Here is a 23,825-nt window from a genome sequence, read left to right as displayed (position 1 = left end):
AAAAGGATTCTGGGTATGGAGATTCTCAGAGATAGAGATCATGGATTGTTGTATTTGAATCAAAGGTCCTATATTAAAAGGGTGTTGGAAAGCTTTGCTATGGAAGATAGTAAACCTGTTTCAATACCATTGGCTCAACATTTTAAGCTTTGATAAGAGACTCTCCTCAAACTGAAGATGAAAAGAAAATTATGGAGAAGTATCCTTATGCAAATGTAGTTGGAAGCCTAATGTACCTTATGATTTGCACAAGACCTGATCTGGGATTTGGAGTTAGCATGGTCAGCAGGTATGTTTCAAATCCTGGGAAAATACACTGGGAGGCAGTCAAGTGGATACTTAGGTATCTCAGAGGTACACAAGATAAAGGTGTGGTGTTTGGAAGAGAGTTTTGATGAACAGGTTTTGGGTTATTCAGATTCAGATTTTGCTAAAGATCTGAATAAGGGAAAGTCAATGACTGGATATGCTTTTAAGTTGTTTGGTACTCTTGTTAGCGGGAAGGCTACATTACAACATATACTAACTTTGTCAACTACAGAAGCTAAGTATGTTGCTCTAATTGAAGTAGTGAAAGCGAGCATGTGGCTTAGAGGGTTTGTTACTGATCTGGGTATAGAAGTTGATAAAATTGTGGTATTATGTAATTGTCAAAGTGCAGTGCAGTTGACAAAGAATCAGGTTTATCATGAAAGGACCAAACATATAAATGTGAAATTGCATTTTATAAGAGACGTGGTGAAATCAAGAGAGGTGCTGATTAAAGAGGTGGATACCTTAGAGAATGCTGCTGATATATTCACTAAGGTATTGCCTGGAACAAAGTTTGAATATTGTTGTGAACTGCTCAATGTTGGATAGACTTTATCCAAAGGTGGAGATTGTTGGGATAAGTTGGAGAAAGTCTAACTTCTTTTAGACTATTTTTTGTAAGTAGAGGGTCTGTTGTGTAACTTTTGCATAAGTCATGTTCTTGTTTAGAATGTTTAATAATGTGCAGGGGTCATACGTGTCAATCTAGAAAGATGTTTGTTAAGATGTCTGTTTAGGCAGTTATTAGCCGTTGCTAATCAGTATAAAAGGTAGATTGTGGATTAGGGTTAGGTGAGCACAATTCAATTGAGTCTGTAATTCTTCTTGAATCGTTTGTTTGAAAAATGAATTGAGTGTTAATCGTTGGTGAGATTCTTGTGTTATTGTTCAACAAGAATCAATCCGGAGCACTCTCGAGGCACCCACCGGACCAAACGGATTATTCCATGAGTAACCCGAGTCCACCACCAATTCCAGGGAAAAATGGGTTAACCCACCCGCCTATAGACATGACGAAACTTACGGATGCATCAATGCATCATTAAAAAAACAAAAAAATAGCATCGCTTCAGTAAACCATATATTAAAAGTATTAAAAGTCTTTAAAAACTAAACTACTGTAAATCATCCGGAAAAAAATATATATTACCAAAAGGTATTAAAAGTTTTTAAAAACTGAACTACTGTAAATAACCCGGAAATATATATATATATATATATATATATATATATATATTGCCAAAAGGTAACAACAAAGTTGGTTAATTTTTATATGATGATACAAAACAATTTATCGTTTAGCCTACTTTATCCTTTTTATACTTATATATGTACTGTAAATTACTGTTTGGCTCTTGTGGTTTAGTCAGTTTAACTTTTTCAATTTAAAAAGGAATCTTTTGACGTATCAGACTATAAAGTTGCATTTTATAACAGTTTTGACCCATAACAATAACTTTATTACTTTTTTGCACTTAAGTGTAAGGTAATTAGGTCATTACATACCTTAGGGCTATTTTTAATAACTACAAAGCTCTTTTAATATTAAAAAGATTAGTAATGCAATTACTCAAGCTTTTTTTATTATTTAGTTATTTTCACGATTATTATTTAACAAAATACGTTTTAAATATACAAATAAATATACATTTTTATTAACCGTTTGTTTTTTATAAACGTCGTTTTAATAATCATTTGTTTTTATTAAAAGCGTCTATCGTTTTTAAACCTTTGTAAAGTCGTTTATCCTTTATTTTTTTAAATATTTCATTTTATACCGTTTCTTTTAACTTTTTTAAAAATTTCGTTTTTAAGCCGTTCATTTTTAAAATTGTTTCTTTTTAAACCGTTCTTTTAGAACCATTTTTAAACTTGTTTGAAATTTTGTATTCAATTTACTTATAGCCATTAGGTAAAAAAGAACTTTATAAAATGAACGATTTCAAAAATTAAAGAAATTTCAAAACGATCGACGAGTGGTTTAAAAAAAACTTTTATAATAAAACAAAAACTTACAAAAATAAGCTAACAAGTGGAGATTTGAAAACAGATAAAAAAATAATTAATTTGAAACAAACAAATGGAGATTTGAAAACAGATAAACCATTTAAAAAAAAGTTTAAAAAATGAACGATATTTTGCAAACTTTTTATTAGAATAGTTCATATTTTTCAAATCTTCCATTTCTTCTGTTTTATACACGTTGTTTTTTAAAATTTAAAAAATGAACGATTTAAAAAAAGGAAATTGTTTAAAAAAGTTTAAAAATAAACGATTTTATAGAATGAATTGTTAAAAAAACTTTAAAAGACAAACCAAATTGAAAAGAATGATTTAAAATGGAACAATTTTAAAAACAATAGACCGTTTAGTAAAAAGGGTCAAATAACAAATGAGTTAAAAATGGTGTTTACTTTTAAAGAAAATGCATATTTATTGTTATATTTAAAACGTATTTGTGAAATAATAATCGTAAAAATAACAGAATAACAAAATAAACTTGAGTAATTGAATTAATAATCTATTAAATATTAAAAGAACTTTAAAGTTATCAAAAACTGCCTCCAAGGGATATAATAACCTAATTACTTTTACAGTTAACTGTAAAAAATAACAAAGTTAGTGTCTAGGGCCAAAATCATTATATAATTCAACTTCAAGGTTTAATATGTCAAAAGATTACTTTTTGGGCTTACATGGTTAAACTGTGTAAACCATTACTCTTATATGTATAAGAACAAAGTGAGTTCGAATTTTTTTTAACGATTTAGAACCCATAGATTTATTTCCCATCTATACTACCTAATAAAGAAGAGAACTATAGAAGAGACAAATGATGCTATCTAGAGACTTCGTTTTAGTTTTTCCCGCCTAAACCACACTTCCCTTTCCTTTGGTGCACGGGTTAGGAGGACCCGTTTTGTAATATGGGTCAAAATCGATGAAGACTATAGTTCTAAGTTCTCAATCTCAATAGTCTTCTTCACCACGCTTCCACCTGCACCGTTTCCCCTTTTATTTTCTTTTGCAAGTTGTATCGTACTACACACACATTAAGGTTTATTCTTGGATCTCTTTCTGCTAATCCTCCCACGACCATTGAATCTGATGTGTTCTTCGTCAAAAAGGCTCTCTAATCGGGTACACCATTCCCAACCTTCTAGCAGGTAAGATTTCATCTTTATATCTCTAAAGATGTTAGATTTCATTTATTAAACCCTAATCCTCTCTAATCGCCTACACCATCCCAACCTTCTAGCGGTATGCTTTCATCTCTGTATCTCTAAACGAAGTATCAATCTGATAACTAAGGATCATTCTTGATGGGTTTTCACGCTGGTGTCGCACCTGGAGTGCCAACGAAGATGATTTAATCAAGAATGATGTTGGATCTGAAACGGTATTCTACATATCTATTGGTAATTACATTGACTGAAATCTATAATCTGATAAGACGTGTGTCACTTTTGAAATTATTCACTTTCTATATCACTATTTTAACTTAGAGTTAATCACTATTGGTACGGACTTTTGACATTTGCGGTACCGATACCAGCATTTACTGTTTTTTGCCTTTAAATACCGGTACCGTCCCAGGTATTTTCGGTACAAATACCTGTTTTTGGAGATTTTCGGTACCGGTTGGTATCGCGCTCATCCCTAATTTGAATGAGTAAGTTTCTCATTTCAAAGAATATTAAGAAGTTATGAAATCTACACTGGGTAAGTTTCTCATTTCAAAGAATATTAAGAAGTTATGAAATGTATATAGGTAAAAGATCTTAATCGTATTTCCAGTTATTATTACCCACATTATCTCTTTGTTTGCTTAATTTGTACTGTAGCAGAACAACGAATATATTCACTTGGGCCAATAATTTAAATGATTTTCTAACTGTTTAGTAGTCAAAACATGTAGATTGTGCTACTAGCCACACCCATTTTTAGTGAATGTAATATATGTTTTTAATTTATTTCAGACAATAGCTACATGACAAAGCGATGCTAGACACTCTAACAAAGATGAATTAGAGGATTCCCATGCACCATATGAAGTTATTTTGTTACCAGGTAAAAGTGTCTTTTTCCTTTTTGGTTTCCTTTCTCTATCTATAAATATTGTAGTTTGGTAAGTGTAACTTTTGGTAAGTCATCAAAAAACGTTTACTTGATGTTCGTTGTTGTATCGTAATCTTATATATTTGACAATCAGTGAATGATATACTATTGGAAGTTTTGCTTTCTTAAGCCATTTGGGAAAACTAAAGTTGTCGTCATACATTATAATATGGAACTTCTTAGGCGTTTGTTTAATCTTTCTTGGCGGAAATCAAGCCTTTTGGGCTATTGTAGAGCAAACCTTCACTGGGTTTTTTTTGGGGGGGGGGGGGGGGGGGGGGGGTTGTGAGAACACAATCTGTGCTTCAAAAATTTGCCATCTCTAAGATAGCTATTGATATGAGCAACATAAACTTCTTTCTTCTGGCATGATGTGTATCATAGATACTGTTGCTTTCAGAAACGAAAATGTATTCTTTGAATTACCCGTTTTTTTAGCAGCTTCTGTTTGTAAATTCATGTACATTCGGGTTTTCTTTTCTGATTAAGGCATGGTTCTTTGAAAAATTTCCCAATTATAGCGTTGTGTTTTCCGTTTGTATTTTCTTATAGTGTGGAAAGTTGCCTTATCAATGGAGGGCATTGCTAAGATTGGGTAGATATTTCAAAGTGAAATTTGGAATTAGGGTAAATTACACTTTTCGTCCTTTATGTTTGTACCGGATTGCAACGGATAGCCTTTAACTTCAATAATTACAGTTACAATCCTTTATTTGCAAAACCCGTTACACTCTACGTCCTTTAGTGCTAACCAGATTAAAATTTTTGGTTATGTTTATTCAATTAAGGGTATTTTGGTCAATTCATGTTGTTATTTAACTGTTTAATAAATAAATAAAAAATGCAAATACACTCTTCTTCCCCAATTTACTAACCCTAAAACCCTAACCACTTTGCCACCACCGCCTCTTCTGCCGCCACCACCACCACATCCCATTGCCACTACCCTAAAACCCTAGCTTTAGATCTAGTTATGACATTGATCGTAGTCATTCGTCGGAGAGCGACGGTGGAATCAGAACGTATCAGAGGAATTCGGAGTGTGAGAAAAGGTTTAGATCGAGTTACGATGATGTTCGTAAAACAGAGAGTTTGTTATAAGTTTCTTCGTCGGAGAAAGTGAACTTCGATCATAAGCAATCGTCCGGAAGCGGCAGCGGTGGCGCTGTTATCGGAGCAAAACAGAGGAATTCGGAGTGTGAGAAACGGTTTAGATCGAGTTACGATGATGTTGATCGGAAAATACAGAGTTATTGCAAGTTTTCTTCGTCAGAGAAAGTGAACGTGGATTCAAACGTCAATCGTAATCATTCGTCGGACGGTGGCGGCGGCGGCGGTGTTGTGATTGGAGCAAAACGGTTTAGATCGAGTTATAATGATTTTGATCGGAAAATACAGAGTTCAGGGAAAGTTTTCTTGTATAACAGGTATCATCTATAACCTCACCCTGAAAATTACTGTTTCAAACTCAAAGAGTTCAGGGTTGCTCACTCGCACTTCCTCGATAAACAGAAATCTCCGTCTCTAATCCTGAAAACTACTCTGATGCCTATACAGAAACTCTCTCCTGTTATATAATGAACAGTTATAGATTATAAGTTTATAGATTTTGGTTTCTCCGCCAGCAAGAAACAGAATCGGAAACCTAATCTCTGGTGACGGTGAGATCGAAACGAATAGGGAGAAACTGATGTTAAATTTTCAAAACGAAGTTGTGAAGATGAAGGACACTATTCTACGTGAACGTCTGCTATATACTTTAAATTCTTTTTCATGTTGTCCCCGTGGTACAGCGTGGGTTGCACTTTACTAGTTTACAATGACACATTACCTCTATCAAATTATAATTTAGTATCGTTCATTAAAAAATTACTAACCAAAAAGATGAAGTAAAAAAAAAGGAATGTCTTACAGGAACTTGAAAAGTTGTTATCTGAAGTTCGTCGACAACTTGGTCCTTATTTGGCTCCTGTACTTGCTCCTCCTTTAAGAAATAGTAATTGTTTCTAAAATTAATGCTCAAAACTATAAATTTCTGATGAAACTACAAATTGGCTGTGAAAGCTATTTGCTAAGGAAAACTATAAAACAATGAAATCATTGATAATATAATAGATGATAAGATGTCAACGAAATTGATGTCTAAAGACGATACCTTAAAAATAAAAACCATCACATAAATTTAACTATACATAAATTACCGGTTAAATTTGGTAACCAAATAATAAATATGAAAAGGAAATTAACATAATATAGAATTAATACCATATACAAGTCAAATTTGGTAACAAAATAATGAATATCAAAGAAAGTGGGCATTCCATTGTAACTTCTATACACGAAAACGATTGGTGGCGAGAATTCATCCAGGATATGGATGTAAACTGAATTAGTTTTTTTTTTTTTTTTTTTTGCGTTGAACAATGCATATAAAGTTATGGAACATGCAATATTTCAAATCCAAATAAAAAGGTGAGAAAGTGACGAAAACACATTATTATTTAGCGCAAGAGGCTGCCAATTAGCAAGGGCATAACCTTCATCATAGGAGGTCCCCATCTAAGTTCCATAAGCCTCAACCAAGAGGCAGCCTCGCTAACCAATTCTTTAAATGGAAGCCCTAGAGATTGGGTTCTTATAAAGTAGAAATTTACTTAATTTAACAAAAAGTATGGACATACAATTTCAGTTGTGGATAACTTTGATGTCTTTGTAACAAGTTTAGCTTAAGTTTCAATAGTATTATCATAGGTTGGCTTTAATCTTTGAAAGGTTTTGTGTTTAAATGACAGGGTTCTTCTCTTCAATTTTGTCTTATTTGGATATTTTCAGGACCCATTCTATGTAATAATTTAGCTAAACGAAATTGTATCATTGAATATGCATAATACTTATTTCATATGCATTAAGATAATATGCACCCTATGATTACGCACAAACATAAACATACCTGACTTACTTGAAAGACCAATGCTTGCTCAAGTTCATTAAGAACAACTTTCATTGTTGGACGTTGGTCTTGACTGTCCGCCACACACTGGTTTGCAACTTTTAAAAATGTGTACAAAGAATCCTTATTAGCTCTTCCAATTGGACCCTGACTCTGTTTACCAGTTTCTTCCTTTAGTATAGGATCTATGATGTCCTCTGTTGTCCCATTGGAGAAGTTTTGTCTTGCAACATGAACCAGCCCTTTCTCACCCTGCTTAAGGTAAATTTGGTCCCAAGCTACTCTTCCGCATAGAATTTCAAACATAACTACTCCAAAGCTATACACATCCGACTCTCTTTTTAGCTTACTGGTCTTTGCATATTCTGGATCCACATGATACTTTGACTGCATAATGTCTATTCTTTTACACAGAGCTTCATCGTTTTGATTTAGAGGCAGGAATACCGCATAATCAAAGTCTACAATCTTTGCCCCCCAGTTCTCGTCCAACCCAATTGTCCCACTATGTATATTACTGTGTATTATCATTTTTTTGTCATCCATCTTAGAGTGGAGGTACATCAACGCCTGTGCAACATCAATGCAGATTTTCGAACGTATTTTCCAAGTCAAAATACGCATTTTATTGATGTTACCCAAATGATTCATCAGGTATCCATTAGAAAATTTCTCCATGACAAGTATCATCTCGAAACCTTCAACACAAAATCCTATAAGAGTGACTATGTTGTGATGCTTAACGCTACTAAGCATTTCAAGCTCTGTAAAAAATAATTCTTCTTCATGCTTGTCATCTCTAGGAAGGAAGCGTTTTATTTCTACAGTGTTACATCTGTTGGGTAGTTCATTTTTACTTTTCCCTTCTATGGAGGAAGTTTTGTCTTTATCAAAATGGCTGAGTTCTGTTGTATACCAAGTACGGTTAACATCAGATTCAGTTTTGTATGTGTCAGAAAAATTATGTGTGGCCAACTTTATATCAACGAGTTGAATCTTCAAGTGTTCTAACTTCTTCCCCTGCAACGTGTGACATCAAAAGAGAATTGCAAATTACGAGAATGAATTTTTATGGATAATTTATTTTTTATCGCTACAGAAAACAGACGACATTCGAAACTACCGCTGTGTGTGGCTTATTTTCTCAATAAATATATATTCTAACAAAAATTGTTCTGTTAGTTTTGTATCTGATAAATGTCTTATTTTTGGGTAACTTATTTGCATAATAAAACAAAAAAAAAATGGAAGTAAATGAGTTATTACAAAAAGAATCTGAAGTTCATGCTTAATATGATTTTGATAAATATTAACAAGAATTTAGTTCTGTTAAAAAAGCTCGCGGCTCGGAGCTAGCTCGAAGATCGCTCGGATTTAACTTGGAAAAAGCTCGCTCGATATGGCTCGGTTTGAAAGTGAGCCGAGCCAGCTCGGTTAGAAAGTGAGTCTAGCTCGGCTCGTGACGAGCCAAATTGGCCCGGTTTCGCTCGCGTGGTAGCTCAACTCGACTTAGCTCGAATTATTTTACTTATAATATATTTTATTTTTATATACATATAATGTATTATAAAAACGTGATTATTATTTACATGTATTTAGGCTTGTAGTTTGATATCTATGACATATTTAAAGGTTGATTGCCGTGTGAATGAACAAATATTGTATTTACTTGAAATATAAAACTTATTTTGCGTTGTTAAACGTGATTTTGGCTTGTAATGTATTAGGTTGAACTTATTTTGAATATGTTCTTTTGAAGTATTGAATAATATTTTAGAGGATTAGGATCAAATACAAAGGATCCTAATTGTAAGAAATGTAAGAAGGATTTATAGAGTGACAAGTGTCCAATAACCTAAAAAAACCCACTACACAAAAAAACCCCACTAAAAAAAAAACCTTAAACATCCACCACCACCAAAAACCTAACCCCCCCCCCACATCACCCACCCTAAAAAAAATTTTTTTTTTTTTTGGCCGAGGGGGTGGGGGCGGGAGTTTAGTTTTTTTTAGATTTTTTTTAGGTTTTTGGGGGGTGTGGGGGGGGGGGGGGGGTTAGGTTTTTTTAGGTTTTCGGGGGGTGGGGGTGGGGGGTTTAGGTTTTTTGGTGAGGTATAGTTTTTTTTGTTTTTTTTTTTTGCCGGGGGGTGGGGGTGGGTGGGTGGGGGGTGGGGGGTTTAGGTTTTTTGGTGGTGGTGGGGGAGGGGGGGTTAGGTTTTTGGGTGGTGGTGGGGTGGGGTGGGGGTGGGTGTTTAGGTTTTTGGTGGTGTTGTAGTGGGTTTAGTTTTAGGTTATTGGACACTTGTCATCTATAAATCCTTCTTACACTTCTTACAATTAGAAGTCTTTGTAGAATAACTTGACCCATATTTTAGAATACTGAATTTTAAGAGCTATGTATTAATTTTTATTTTTAAAATCGAGACAAACCAAGCCGAGCCGAGCCCGAGCTTAGATTTTCAGCCCGGTTTCAAATCCGAGCCGAACCGAGACAGCTCGGTTTATAATCGAGCCGAGCCCGAGCTTGCACTAGCTCGGCTCGGCTCGGCTCATGAACAGCACTAGAATTTATACATGTTATTTTATTTAATAAAGATCACAAAATTAACAAAATAACATAAAATAACAAAATTTAATTAAAGAAAATTGTCAAATAGTTGTTGCATGTGGGCTACACCCGCCCAGATACCCAATCTATGTTCTGAGTTGCACATTTAATAAACACTAGTGGTTTCAACAAAGGCATGTTGCGCTACGGTGTCCACCTCGCGCGTTGCACTTGGGTTTGGATGTGTATTTTATACGTGATAATTTTAATTTCAAGAATCATAACTAGTTAAGCAGTTCACTAAAGCTATAATCAGGTTCAGTAAAAAACCTAACAATTTATCCATTTCTAAATACGTAGCCTAATAAAAAAATTGCATGATTATAATCACTTTTCCCCAAAACTAATTATTGCTGCTTAATCAGTTAACCACACATCCAAACAGCCGTAAGTGTAGCATTGTCCTAATCAGCTTTACAATTTTACATCGGGAAACCATTAGGTTAGAATCTTTGTTGTTCTTAACCATTTTAATCAATATTCATAGCTTAGAATGACCTATAGACTAATATAAGTGAACCATAACATCACACTTTGGGGATTATAATTGCTCATAAACGGATATTCACAATCTGAGAAACATTAACAAACAAATCAGGAATTATGTATAGATTAATTTCACAGCAACTTCAGACTCTTTAACCTGGTACAAGACCTTGAACACCAAATTGAATGACGCCGTATTAGACTCAATCGTATAGTCTTCTATTTGTGCAACCAGATCCAACAATTCACCGGCATAGGATTAGCCCTCAGGTAATGATTATACAAGCTAACATTAGGCTTACTAGGTTTCCCTTCGTTATATGGTCAAATCCAAAACTCAAACAGTTGCTTCATATTAGGCCATTTCTGTGACATCATCCAACTGGTGAACAGATTCATGATGGCGTCACTGTCTAGGGTTTGCAAAAGCCCCAGTCCGAGAGGAAGGGTGAAGTTGCGAAAAACCTCGGGGGATAAAATTTACGTATACCAACTTGAATTTATACACTAAAAAGTCTACGTCAAAATGTATACCAACTTAAATTTGTATCTGCGTGTACACAAAAAATAAGCACCTAAACTTGAGGGGGTAAAAAAATAACGTTTTTCTTTTAGAGAGTTGAGGGTTGTTGGTGACAATGATGAAAGTTGATTGGGTGAGTTACACAAATAGACAAAAACCAAAAAAAAAAAAAGGAAAACCCAAGTTATGCAAAAAGACAAAAACCAAAAAGAAAAAAAAAGGAAAACCCCTAACGAACAATAACTGGCGGACCCATGAATTATATGAATTATATGTTGGGGTGTGGATGAGTGGTTCAAGGATATTTTTAAGAGGTGAGGTCGGGTTTTTTGCCTAATAAATACACTAACTTTTTTTAAGGGGTGCGCCCGTCCACACTGGGCTTCACCTAAGTCCGCCCCAGCGAACAATAGTATAGAGTTTGATGCTGTAGTAATGTTGATACACTTTTGTGTGGATGTGGCACGGTTCGGTTCAAAAGCGGCATAGCGACATTCCGCTGTCATACGACTCAGAGAACGACACAGTACGACTCCGATTAGGCACAATCTGTTGATGTAGAATGTTCGACCACTGCACAGGATCAGGATCCTCCAATAATTGTTGAGGATGCTGATTCATCAGATGATGAGTCAGAAGATGACGAACCGGTGCAGTCCGATGCAGTGACCAAAGAGGAGAATATTCCTCTTGAGAATCAAATTTTGTGTGATACTCCAGTTAAACCTGCTAAGACAATTCCGGTAGAGTCAACTTCTTCGCAAGGATCAGAAGGTGTGAATATGTTGTATACTCTGGTTGAAGATGATCGAATATATTCAGATAAATTCCAATTAAGAATGTAAACCAATCTTTAATCAGCAAAGTTTTTGAGGAATCGACCGGTAAGTTTTTGGGAAAGTCAAGTGCATGAGTTTTGGTAACACAATGTCCTCCAATCCCAAAAGCTGAAATTCAAAAACAATATGGAAACCAAAAGTTACCAACATAGGAAAATCATCAAGATCGCACTAATTAAACAAGAAAACCATCGAACAAGCCATCACATCAAGTGGCTCAGAAGTCAGCGAATCAGGGTCGAAAGGGCAAAAGAGCTCAGAACAAGAAGCAGTTTCAAAAGATAAACTTCGTGAAATCTCGGGGGACTGATAAAATTGAAACTTTCGAAAAGAAATCCAACACGGATTTTGTTAAACAAGTTCATATTTTGAGAAGAAATAGTCAGAACAACTACACACAACACACAAACTGTTGTGATGTAGGGCCAAGTACCTCAAGATCATGAAGTTCTTCATCAAGCTCTTAAAATTATGATACTCCAAAGTTTGTTGAGTGGAGATCATGCTTTGAATGCGGTGAGTATGGACACATTGTCAAGAACTGTCCATATCTCACCAAGGGAAAAGGAAAGGTTGATGCCCCCTATGAAAACTCTTACAGATCATGATCTGTTTCACCGAAACAAGACTTTCGATTTCAAAAAGAAAGAAAACTGAAACAGAAAAGAAAACAATGAAAGGAAGTTGAAAAGGTTTTAAAACCTAAGGTTGTCCAAACACAGTTTGTTACACCAAATGTTAAAAATGGCAAACAAAAATAGATTTGGAAACCAAAATCTGTAATAGTTTTAGGGGGAGCTTAGTCAATTCCGAATCATCGGGAAATCGATGTCACAATTCTCGATGATGTCTAACGACCCAAGTCAATGAAGGCTTGGGTCCCCCCTCCCTCCAACTGATCTTTCAGTGAGTGTGCAGGAAGTTCTAGGAGGAACTACTGATAGTTGTAGGATTATTGATAGTGGAGCATCCAACACCTGATCGCCAACATGTGACTCCGACACAATGATCAAATTAAAGAGACTATGTTGCCATTGATGGAGGGAAAATAAGACAAAATGTCCGGTGAAGGAAGGATGGTGAAAGAATGTAGATGAATGAAGTTGAAAACTTGGACAAGATGCAAAACGTGTCAAAACTCGATTGTTCAAGGTTTTGATCGGGTCAAGAGGATAGATTCCAACGAAATCTACATGCTTGCCGCACGTCTGAAAGCTTTCGAAGATTCGTAGCTTATTCTTCCACAAGAAGTTTAAGACCAACAAGATGAATGTGCAGTGTACTTTTCGCTACGGTGTGTTGAAGAAAATGTGTTTACTGAACAAACCAACCGGGTGTGTGGATACTTTGGCATGGATTGAACAACCGCACACTACTTCTCAAGGAGAAAGACAAAGACCTTTGCTAGTACAAAAGCATGTGTAAGACATCATGTATGGACCGACCAATGATGATGTGTACAAGCTTTCCTACATGCTCCCTTGCCACTTACCAGCTGGGCTAGGGGGTTTATCATCTTGTTGATGTGAAGAGATTTTTGAGTTAATTGAGGCAGCTGCAAAATCGACCTTGAAATCCACACCAGGTAGATATCCAGTTTGGGAGAGCCCTCAGATTCCTTGCAATGCACGAAGCAGTTGCAGGATTACGGTTTTGAATTTCTAATCTCTTATCCTTGTCATTATTTAAGTTTCCTTACAAATTACTAATGATGTAGAGGGTGAAATCCGAGTGCTAAAGTGTTTATATTATGTGTTTTTGTGCGTTTTAAGTGATTATGTGCTTTGAATGTGTTAACTACATAAAATTACGGCTTTACACGTTAATCACTTAATTCGGTGAAATTAAAGTGGTTAGAGACAAAGTGGAACATCCATGGATGATAAACAAGACAAACTGTAACACCCCGTGTTACCGAATGTCAAAGTCAAAGTCAAAGTCAAAGTCAAAATTGACTCCTTTAACCGTGGTTAGTCTATTTTATGTTTATGTTACGTTAGTTGTATTATGTGGAGTATATGCTAAAATCGAATTAATCGAAGTTTAGTTATCGATACGAATCGCTTTACAACTGTGAATAATAGGAAGTAACAATGCGATAAAGTCAATTAATAGAAAATCAAGCTAATCTAGTCATCATCGAACTCGAGACTCGAATCACGCGAATTTTGGTGTTACTATACGTGTGTGTGTGCCTTATGTGTTACTTGTGCATGTCTACTTTATGTTATGTGTGGTAATCAATCGAAACTCGAAACTCAATCAAAATCGAATCATGATAAATTGGTGGAGAAGAGACAGTGCGAGATATAGATGATTGTATGTTAGATATAGTGGTTGGGACTAAAAGTAATTTGAATAGGAAACTCTATCGTACACGCATCGTCCTCAATCGAAATATCAAAAATCGTCGCACCGAACACTCGAATCAGGCAGCTGAACGATCAGGCTCTCAGCCGATCGAACAGCCCAGCCGATCGGACTGTTTTCCGATCGGACAGGCTGTCCGATCGGATCGGCCAACCCTTTCCTCTTTTGGCAGCCTATAAATACCCCTGTCATTGTCATACTTTCTCCTTTTGGAAAGCTCTGACCAACCAGCTCGTGCTCCCCTCTTTTTCTCAGATTTCTCTCGATTTCGGTAAGTTTTCGTCTTAAATCTTGTACTTTCTTGATCTATGCACACTCCTACACCTTTCTATCTTTCGAATCTTGAATTCTAACCGTGAAATAATCAAGATTCAAGTGTTCTAGGATGATGTCATCATGGTGTTCATGAAGAACTTCATGTTTTGGCTTCAATCCACCAAGAATCACTTGGATCTAGCCGATTTCCACATAAACAAACAAGATCTTTCATAGAACTAAACATTTACACGGTGAAAAGGATTAAAAGATGGTTTTCCAACTTTCTTTCAGCTCTTTTACACTCAATGCTTTCAAAACTAATAGAAACGAAACTTGTGTCGTTTTGCTAATCATTCCAGTGGTTGCATGACTCAAGATCCGGATTCCATCCACGAGATTCACCGACTTCGGGTTGAACGTTAAACTCTGTTCCGAACGGTTCACCGGCCGGATTTGGGTGATTAATGTCCGATCAGGAGGAACAAGTAAGAACGAGGGTTATATGGTTCAACTTGTTGTCAAAGCACTTCGATATAACGACAAATAATCAGAACAGCCAAGTTTTAGACAAACAGGCTGATCAGGTCAGGATGCTGACCGATCGAACTGTTGTCTGACCGGACAGCCAGTCGATCGGACAGTCAGCCGATCGACCGGGCCAGCCGATTGGCTAGCACATGGCCCCACACTTAAAACAATTTCATGAAGTCTAGTATTGAACGAACTGCTGTTCGATTGGTCAAACCGTCCGATTTGAATTACTCTTCGGATCATGAGATACTATACTCCAACACTTGGTCGATTTTCAACGTGTTCAATGCACTAGGAGTGCCACCCGATCAAACAACTGTCCGATCAGGTGACCCCCTGCTAAGAACTTAGCTGCTAAATCGAACAACCATCCGATCGACCGACCTGAAAGGTAAAGATACTTCAATGTTTTCAAATACTACAACGAAAACCTCGAAAGCTCAAACCATCATACACAAACACATCCTTCTCAAAGGAAGAAACAATCCACTCGAACAGCCATCCGATCGGCCTACCGACCGACCGGACAACTGTCCGAACGGTCAGCTGTCCGATCGGACTACCGTCCGATCGACCAGCTGTCCGACCCTCCAATACTTGTTTTCCGATTACGCGTTGCTTATCGTTATACTATCGAACTATTCAGGCTAACCCTACTCTCAAGTGCTCCCTTCAATCCATCAATCACTGTGAGTATACTCGACCCCTTTTTGCTTTCAACACTTTTGGGTGTTACATACGTACTTATTCTAAATCACAATCGAACACACTACTCAATTACTTTAAACGCTAACTGTTACCGCATGTATTACGTGACTAAATGAATGCTTGTTGTTATGTTTACACGTGGAATGATGTTTACCTGCCTTAACGAAGATAGTACTATAGTTTGGACTCAGTACCCGTTCACACGGGGGTTGTTAAGGACAATTACTTGCATGGATTACGGTGGTAATCATGTATTGCGAACTGCCTCGGGCAGTTAAACCGGAGTCATTGGTATCGATAGATCCATGTCAATAATTAACATGCTTCATTTTCCTCGGTATACGTGCTGGTTACGCGTAAACTATTTCGAACTCTATTATGCTATTATCAAATTTGTATGCTCACCTTTACATTTTATGTATTGACTTTATTTTAACGTATGTGACAGACAATTAGGATGCTTATCTACTAGGAAGGTGAGCTTAGAATAAGCGTCTAGAGCATAGTTGTCTGTAGATCTTGCAGATCAAGTCTCAAGAAGCATTTGAACAATATTTATATTTGAAATCTGAGTTGTCGGAACAGAATATTTGACTTGATGTTATCTGTAATAATTTGTTTACTATTTAAGGTACGGTATGGGACGTATTATATAAATTGAATAGTAATGATAGTTGTTGTGGAAACTTCTGGACAATCTGTTTCGCTCAGTGCCATGCCCCGATGATTCCGCCATCGGTTGGGGTGTGACACAAACGAGAGTGTTCGAGACTTGTTTCGGGCTGAAAGATACCTTGGATGAACAAGAAATGAGAAAGAATGAAGTCCAGGGACCATTTGGTCATTATATGAAAGTTGTGTATGAAGAAAAATGGGTTGAAGAATCCCATCGTAGGCTATGGTTGTATGATTGTAACCTACGATCAGATTTAACAAGCAAAAAAAATGACCAACAGCTCTAGACCGTAGTTTAAGGTCTAGGACTGTAGGTTACTGTCCGGCCAGACAAGAAAAACAGCAGGTCTGAGCCATAACCAGGCACCGTAGGTTATGGTGGGGGTTACGGAAAAACACGTGAAACTTGTTGTTGGACATAATTTAACACTTGCGTAGTCGCCAATGCTTTTGCGTTGAACCATATTTTTAACGTGTTACAGGTTGATGATGATGCTCAAAATGATCCTACTAGGGACGACTTAGAAATATACATGAATTACTAGATTTGGTTATTTTGTTGTGTTGAACTTATTGTATTTGTCATTTGATGTTGTACTTGTACTTCTTTCATTGTACTTAACAATTTATGGTTCTGAATGAAATCGGTTTTGAACTTAATTTATTGTCACATAATGTTATGAAGTCTTTGAGCAATCTCGTTCGTCTCACTTCGACGTTTCCGCCATCGGTTGGGGTGTGACAAATACACACTTCTTGGGGACGATTTTAGGAGATTCAAGGGTTAAAGTTTGGTACATTTCACTTCCGATCATCACACTTTCCATCAAATTAACTAGTTTAAAGATGAATTTAACCGTTTCTCAAGCATTCGAAGATCATATAATCGAGATGAGCGGCTAATTCTTTCGTGGTTTCCTCCGATAAGTGGATGATTGGTTTTGGTTTTGCTTTGTAATTGAGACTAGGAATCTAAGCATTCGATGCTTTTTGCTTTTTGACTTATTAGTTTGATTGTAAACGATTGATTTTACTTATAACATAGTTTTGATTCTTTCAATTCCCGAGAGTTCTACTTATGGGGATATATTAGATAGGGATTGGGACTTAGCCCTCATTTATCACAATCAGCTAATTAACTATCTGAATCATGTCTATGTGATTTTCTCAATTAAAACCAATCACTTGAATCTACTTCGAATCTGAAGCTTGGAGGAATCACCTTTTTCCCAATTGTTTACAAATTCATTTTCTTAGTAATTCTTAGTTAATCAGACCATCAAACAAACTGATTTAGAACTTTGCAATTAGTTTTAATACTTAATTCATAACACTTTCCACCATACTCCTCTGGATTCGATACCCTGCTTACCCTAGCTATCTAGGTTATTTAGGTTTTTGCATGACACTCACGACAGTCATCAACTAACATCTCGTACAACACTCCTTGGCCAGACACGTTGATCTCAAATATCACCTCACACGTGATTGTTTCATTACAAAACTCGTCAATCTTGTTTTGGTCCACACCGATTACCAACGTGCCAACTCATTTTTCCAAAATTTGATAAATCATTTTTTATTAAATTAATTTTGGTAAATGACATCGAGGTAAAACATGAGTTAATCCACATCGGGAACTCATTTTTGTAAATACCTATTTGTGTTTTTAATTTATCTTACTTTTTGCATTTCAGGGGGAGTAATTTTCAAGAAAAATACAAAAACATTGAAAATTTTCAAAAACACAAAAACAATAGAAAAACAAAAAAAAAAGTTTCCTAGATAAGTAAAAGAGAAAATGATAGTAAATCAGTGGTCTGTTGAAACCTCTTTGAACTTAAAATGAAAAACAATAAGTAGCTCTATATAAGATGTATTAGTAGGCTCACAATCATTTTAAAGTGTGCAGAGTGATATAAACATAATCGATTGAAGACCGTGTGGGAACCGCTCATTGGCATGTGGCCTTGGTATCGAAATTTTGTTTGATAGATTGCCGAACATATCACACCCATCTCTGAATAAGTGATTTTATATCACATCCATCATCCGAGAGTCAAGTTCGTCTCTTTGTCGGTACGTTGGTACTAACCTGTTCACGGACTTGCTCTCGCGCCCTGCATCCATCCGAAAATCAAGTTCCGCACAGAAAAGTGATTTTATCACATAGGGCTCGTTTTCATCCACAAAATAAGTGAGTTTCTCACATTATTATATGTCAAAACAGATGATAGATGGTATACTCACAAGAAAGATGAACTCTCGTGCATACCTTGATACGGGAATGTGTCGTGAGTGGATGAACACAGGTCGGTAAGTATAAATCATACCTTAACGTATCCTCAAGTCACATGGTTACATCTGATTGTATATTTTAAGTGGACAACAATACCGATAATCGTTATAGGATACTTATCTAAATGTTAACTTATTGAACAACAAGAGTGTTTTGGCATGACCGTACACTGATATAATTCTTTTACCCTAGAAACTCGCAAAAAGAATGTCTATAAATATTTATTTATATTTCTCTGTTTCTGCATGTCTCCATGTCTGTAAATATTTATTTATTGCTTTCCGTCTTTACATTTGAAATATTAAAAAATAACAAAAAAAAATTATGTGTGTTTTAATATAAACTTTTATAAAAGCCAAAAAGATTTTGCTTCTATCCTATTTTTGATTGACTGATGTTGGAACTTGAATCTATTCCACCCGAAACCTAATTAAAAGCCTAAAACAATTGCATCTTCATAAACGGTCGAAGTTAACAAGTTTTGAAAGTTAAAGATCTAAAATTGAACAATTTTGAAACTTTCAAAATGTTGTCGGTTGGTAGTTGTTTGAGAGTTGATCACATGTGTGTCGTGTGCTTATATTGTTTGAAATCAACTCTTAGTGAGGTTTTCATTTGAGAACTCTCTAAGATTGATTAAATCCCTAGCGATTGTTCTCATTACGCGTTTAGCTCTGTTGTGTCTACAGATGCGGCATCCGAACCAGCTAAAGGCAAAGAGAATGCGTCAGCTGACCAATCTGTGAAGTTATGACACGACATTGATGCAATCAGAAGATCAAGATGATTGAGTTGTAGCTGACCACTCATCAACACCACAAGGATCTGAAGCTTTGAAGACCAAATTTCAGATCCTTGTGGTATTGATGAATGGGTTGGTAATGGGTTAGGATGGGTTTGGGTAGGTTTGTGTAATGGGTTAGGATGGTATAGGTTAGGATGGGTTTGTGTTAGGATGGGTATATTAAGAAATGGGTTCAGGTCAAAGATGGGTTTTTGATTTTTTAATTTTTTTTTTTTTACAATTTTTTGGATTTTTTTAGATTTTTTTTTTATTTTTAAGATTTTTATTCGTTAGAATTTTTTTTTATTTTTTAGAATTTTTAGGATTTTTATATTTTTATATTTTTATATTTTTTATTTTTTAAATTTTTAAATTTTTTTTTTGATTTTTTGTTATTTTTTTATTTTTTAGATTTTTTTCAATTTTTTATTATTTTTTGATTTGTTTAGATTTTTTTTAATTTTTTAGAATTTTTTGGAATTTTTAATTATTTTTGTTTTTTTTAGAATTTTATTATTCTTTTTATTTTATAGATTTTTTTGATCTTTCTAACTTTTTAGAAAATTATTTTTTTTTTATTATTTTTAAAATTTTTATTATTTGTTAGGCCAACGTCTACAATACTCAAATAGGATGAAGAATCTGCCTATAATGCTCTTTTTTGAGTTACCCATTTACCCAGTAGTACCCATTCTAACCTACGAATTATTTTAAAAAGATATCATATAACTTATTCTGACTCACCCTTAATTATTTTTAACTCATCCTGACCCATACTCATTTTTAAAATAACTCAAAAAACCCAAATAGGTTTTTATTGCCGGTCTTAATTCAAATAATATGAAACTTCCTGACCAAGTGTTGCTTTTTAACTTCGACAGAAGGTGGTGTTACTTTCGTTTAGTTTTTCGGATTGAGTTGAGGTTTCTTAAGTATAATTTTGAAAACTAGCAAGGGGGTAATGGTGCAATAAGGGAAGTAGTGTTGAAATTTTAAGTGAAAATCACGGAAAGCATTTAGCATCCCCTTCAAAAGTCCATCTACCAAACTAAACGTAAAAGGACAATAAGGATAATTCTTCAAGTTGGTAAACAAAAGGTACATTTACAAATATAGAATGAAATTTTTTCTTAAAAATAAGAGTAAATTTCTGTTTTTGTCCCTTAGGTTTGTCCATTTTATAACAAAACCATCCCTAAGGTTTGCATTTCTTAATGCTTTTCATCCCTAAGGTTTGCATGTCTTAACGTTTTTATTCCTGAGAATTAAATGAAAAAACACCCTTAGGGATGAAAAGCGTTAAGAAATGCAAACTTCAGGACTGGATTTGTTATAAATTAGATTTTTGGACTAAAGTAGTTAAAATTGACAAATCTCAGGACGAAAACAGAAATTTACTCTAAAAATAATGTGTTTTGGTTCTATTTGTTTGTAGTGGTAAGTGGCGGTGGTGAGGTGGTTGTTATATGGGTGGGTACCAAACACATTTTCATAATACAGAGAAGCAATTCAGGAAAAAAAATATAACAATTTTTAGAAGTTACTTATATCAATACTGATAACTAAAGAATAAAGATAAAATGCTTTTTTTTTTATAGTAACCAATTGTTATATGGAAAGTTTACCGTAAACTAGAATTAAAATTCATTTTTAAATGTAACTAACAAAATTCATTTTTAAATGTAACTAACAAATAATTTTAAGTATAATTAACTACATATCGATTGGGTAAAAGTTAACTGAAGTTATATGATAACTTTGGTTTCTTTATTCTTTCTTAAAGTGCTATTCTTTAGAGTAAACCAAATTAAAACGATGGGAAGTAATAGACGTAAAAGAAAAAAAATAATAGAAAGGGACTTACAAAATATTCATGTCGTGGCTGAAACTTCAATGTTTTCTCAAGTGCTTTCTCAAGTTCATCAACAACATTGAGCATATTCGGGCGTTGTACTCTATCTTCCATTAAGCAAGAATATGCCGTTTTTGAGTATTTTCTAAGTGATCCCGGGAATATTTGATTCCTTAGATCAAGATGGATAATATCCTGCAATGTTTGGTTCTCATAATGATACTTGGCCAATCCAGCTAGAAACTTATTTTCCCCCGCCTTAATATATGCTCTCCTCCCACACAATATTTCGAATAAAACAACACCGAATGCGTAGATATCCGACTTGCAGGTCACACCTTTGGTCTTTCCAATTTCTGGGTCCAAATACCCTATTGTGCCAATAGGTTCAGAAAGGACGACCTGGTCCATTCGGTTAAGTGATTGTTTGATCGAAACTTTAAAACCGGATAACTTGGGTTCCCAGTTCTCGTCTAATAAAATTGTGGAGCTGTTGACGTTAAGATGTATAACACCATAGCCACGCCCCGCGTCATAATGGAGGTAACTCAACGCATGAGCCACGCCTACACATATCTTCAATCTTTGCGTCCATGTGAGGTTCCGGTTGTTTAGATGCTTCCTGAGACTTCCATTTTTGGCCTCATACGTGGTCACAATGATCTTCTCATGTTTGTCATCACAAAATCCGACAATAGAGACTATATTTGGATGCTTGAGATCAGAAAGCATTGAAACTTCGGTCCAGAACTCGACGACTCCTTGACGGTGCTTATGATTTAACCTCAGCGCAGAAATCGAGATCAACTCCCCGGACCGCTGGAGTTGTCCTTTGTATACATGTCCCAATCCACCGCGTCCGATGATGTTATCCTGATGAAAGTTGTCGGTGGCCTTTAGTACGTCTTCAAGTGGGATTAGTAAGTGAGCAAACTTGGGAATTGTTGTTGTCATGATTCTGTTTATAAAGTAAAAAAAAAAAGAGTGAGAAATCAGTGAGTGGGTTACTACAACTTACAAATGAATGAGAATGTAACTTATACATATGAGCAACCAGACTATCAATGAAATCTCTTTAAGATTTCAAAAAGTTGATGATGTGATTCTATTTAAGATTTCAAAAAGTTGATGATGTCATTCTCTTTAAGATTTCAAAAGTGTTGTAATCCGGGGTCAAAATGGGTTGAACCTGGTGATGAGTAGAAACGGATATGAAAACGAGCAGCAGCGGACGAGATCTGAATAGCAGCAGCGAGGGGTGGTGAAAGAGAAGTAGATAATGTATTGTAGCAGCAGCAACAGCCGGATCTGTAACTGCAGCGGCAAGCAAGTGATCAAGTGGCAGGTTAAGGATGTGAGAGGATGAAAGGAATGATGGGGAAAAGGCAAAGTTGGTCAATGAAAAAGCAGGGAAATGATGGTACTAAATAGGACATCACATCACGAGTATTGGAGTGTTGCAGGTACCTTCCTGCAATTTTCCAAATTTAATATCATAATACAATTTTAATTTTTATGTTTTTCTTTTTACTAGATTGTTGCAAACAGTGCGCGTTACCGCGGCGACGACTTAGTTGTTTATAGCTTGAGACATGTTATGTGATACATTAACCATTTAAAAACGTGTGTTTCGACATATCCGATCTAAAACATTAAGGTTACAAAAAAAAGGGAATTAAACCCGGGTTGGTTCATTTAGTAAGTGTTCCACCTAACCACTACATCGCCACTACCTTTGCATCAAGACTTAGTGACGTCAAAACGTACAATAACTCAAATTTATACCTCCAAATGAAAATGTATTATATTTGAATAGACTCGTTTCCGAACACACACAGTTTACGTCAAGACATAGACCAACCGAAAACATACGCAAAAATAAGCATGAAAACGTATTATATTTGACCAAACTCGTTTAAAAAAAAATTACGTCAAAACGTGAATTTATATTGTTTACGAGTAAAACACCGGTAAATACAGGTACCGAACCGGTATATTCGGTACCGGTACCCACTTTTTCCGTTTTCGGTACCGGTATATTCGGTACCGGTACCCACTTTTTTCGTTTTCGGTACCTGATACTTTCGGTACCGAGTACTCATCCCTAGTCTAAAATTTAGAGACAGGGACTGGTTTGGTTAAGTTGAAAACTTGAAGGATTGTTGTGTATTTAGTTGGATGGAACTTTTGTTTTATAGTTTATATATAATATAATATAATATAATATAATATGGATTTAATTTTAATTATTTATAGATATCGTTCTATTTGAAAAAAAAGAGTCAAATTGGTAAGACAAAAATATTGAATCTATAGTTAACCCTCACTCACGCCCAAACACCGTCCCTAAGGTTTGTGAATTCAAACGTGAAGCTTCATGGTTACTACACCAAAAATCCACATCAGGAGTTAATTTCATGTTCCAATCACAAAAATTCACATCACACCTTGTAACACATTTCTTTTTTTAAAAGCAATATTTTTATATAACTTAAATATTTTCTTAATGTG

The 23,825-nt window shown here is 35.3% G+C and overlaps 1 protein-coding gene and 1 long non-coding RNA gene across 2 annotated transcripts in view; one reads left to right on the top strand and one right to left on the bottom strand.

Annotated features, from left to right (window-relative positions):
- LOC110891442 overlaps window positions 1–22,717 on the bottom strand; it is a 49,262-nt gene extending 26,545 nt beyond the window's left edge. The window contains exons 1-4 of the mRNA XM_035980371.1: window positions 22,504–22,717; window positions 21,327–22,272; window positions 7,382–8,401; window positions 6,344–6,415 (exon numbers count right to left, since the gene is read on the bottom strand). Of these exons, the coding sequence (XP_035836264.1) occupies window positions 6,344–6,415; window positions 7,382–8,401; window positions 21,327–22,268 (2,034 nt within the window). The 5' untranslated portion in view covers window positions 22,269–22,272; window positions 22,504–22,717. The remainder of the gene's footprint in view (window positions 1–6,343; window positions 6,416–7,381; window positions 8,402–21,326; window positions 22,273–22,503) is intronic.
- LOC110891443 lies at window positions 3,007–4,537 on the top strand. Its single transcript, XR_002565347.2, has 3 exons — window positions 3,007–3,479; window positions 3,572–3,731; window positions 4,293–4,537. It is a non-coding gene; the product is annotated as an uncharacterized LOC110891443 (long non-coding RNA).
- Window positions 22,718–23,825: the final 1,108 nt, after the last annotated feature.

The sequence above is a fragment of the Helianthus annuus genome, chromosome 11 (assembly GCF_002127325.2).
Source record: "Helianthus annuus cultivar XRQ/B chromosome 11, HanXRQr2.0-SUNRISE, whole genome shotgun sequence".
In the NCBI taxonomy this organism is placed as follows: domain Eukaryota; kingdom Viridiplantae; phylum Streptophyta; class Magnoliopsida; order Asterales; family Asteraceae; genus Helianthus; species Helianthus annuus.
The sequence above is the reverse complement of the archived record's forward strand: the minus strand, read 5'-3'. Positions and strand labels throughout refer to the sequence as shown.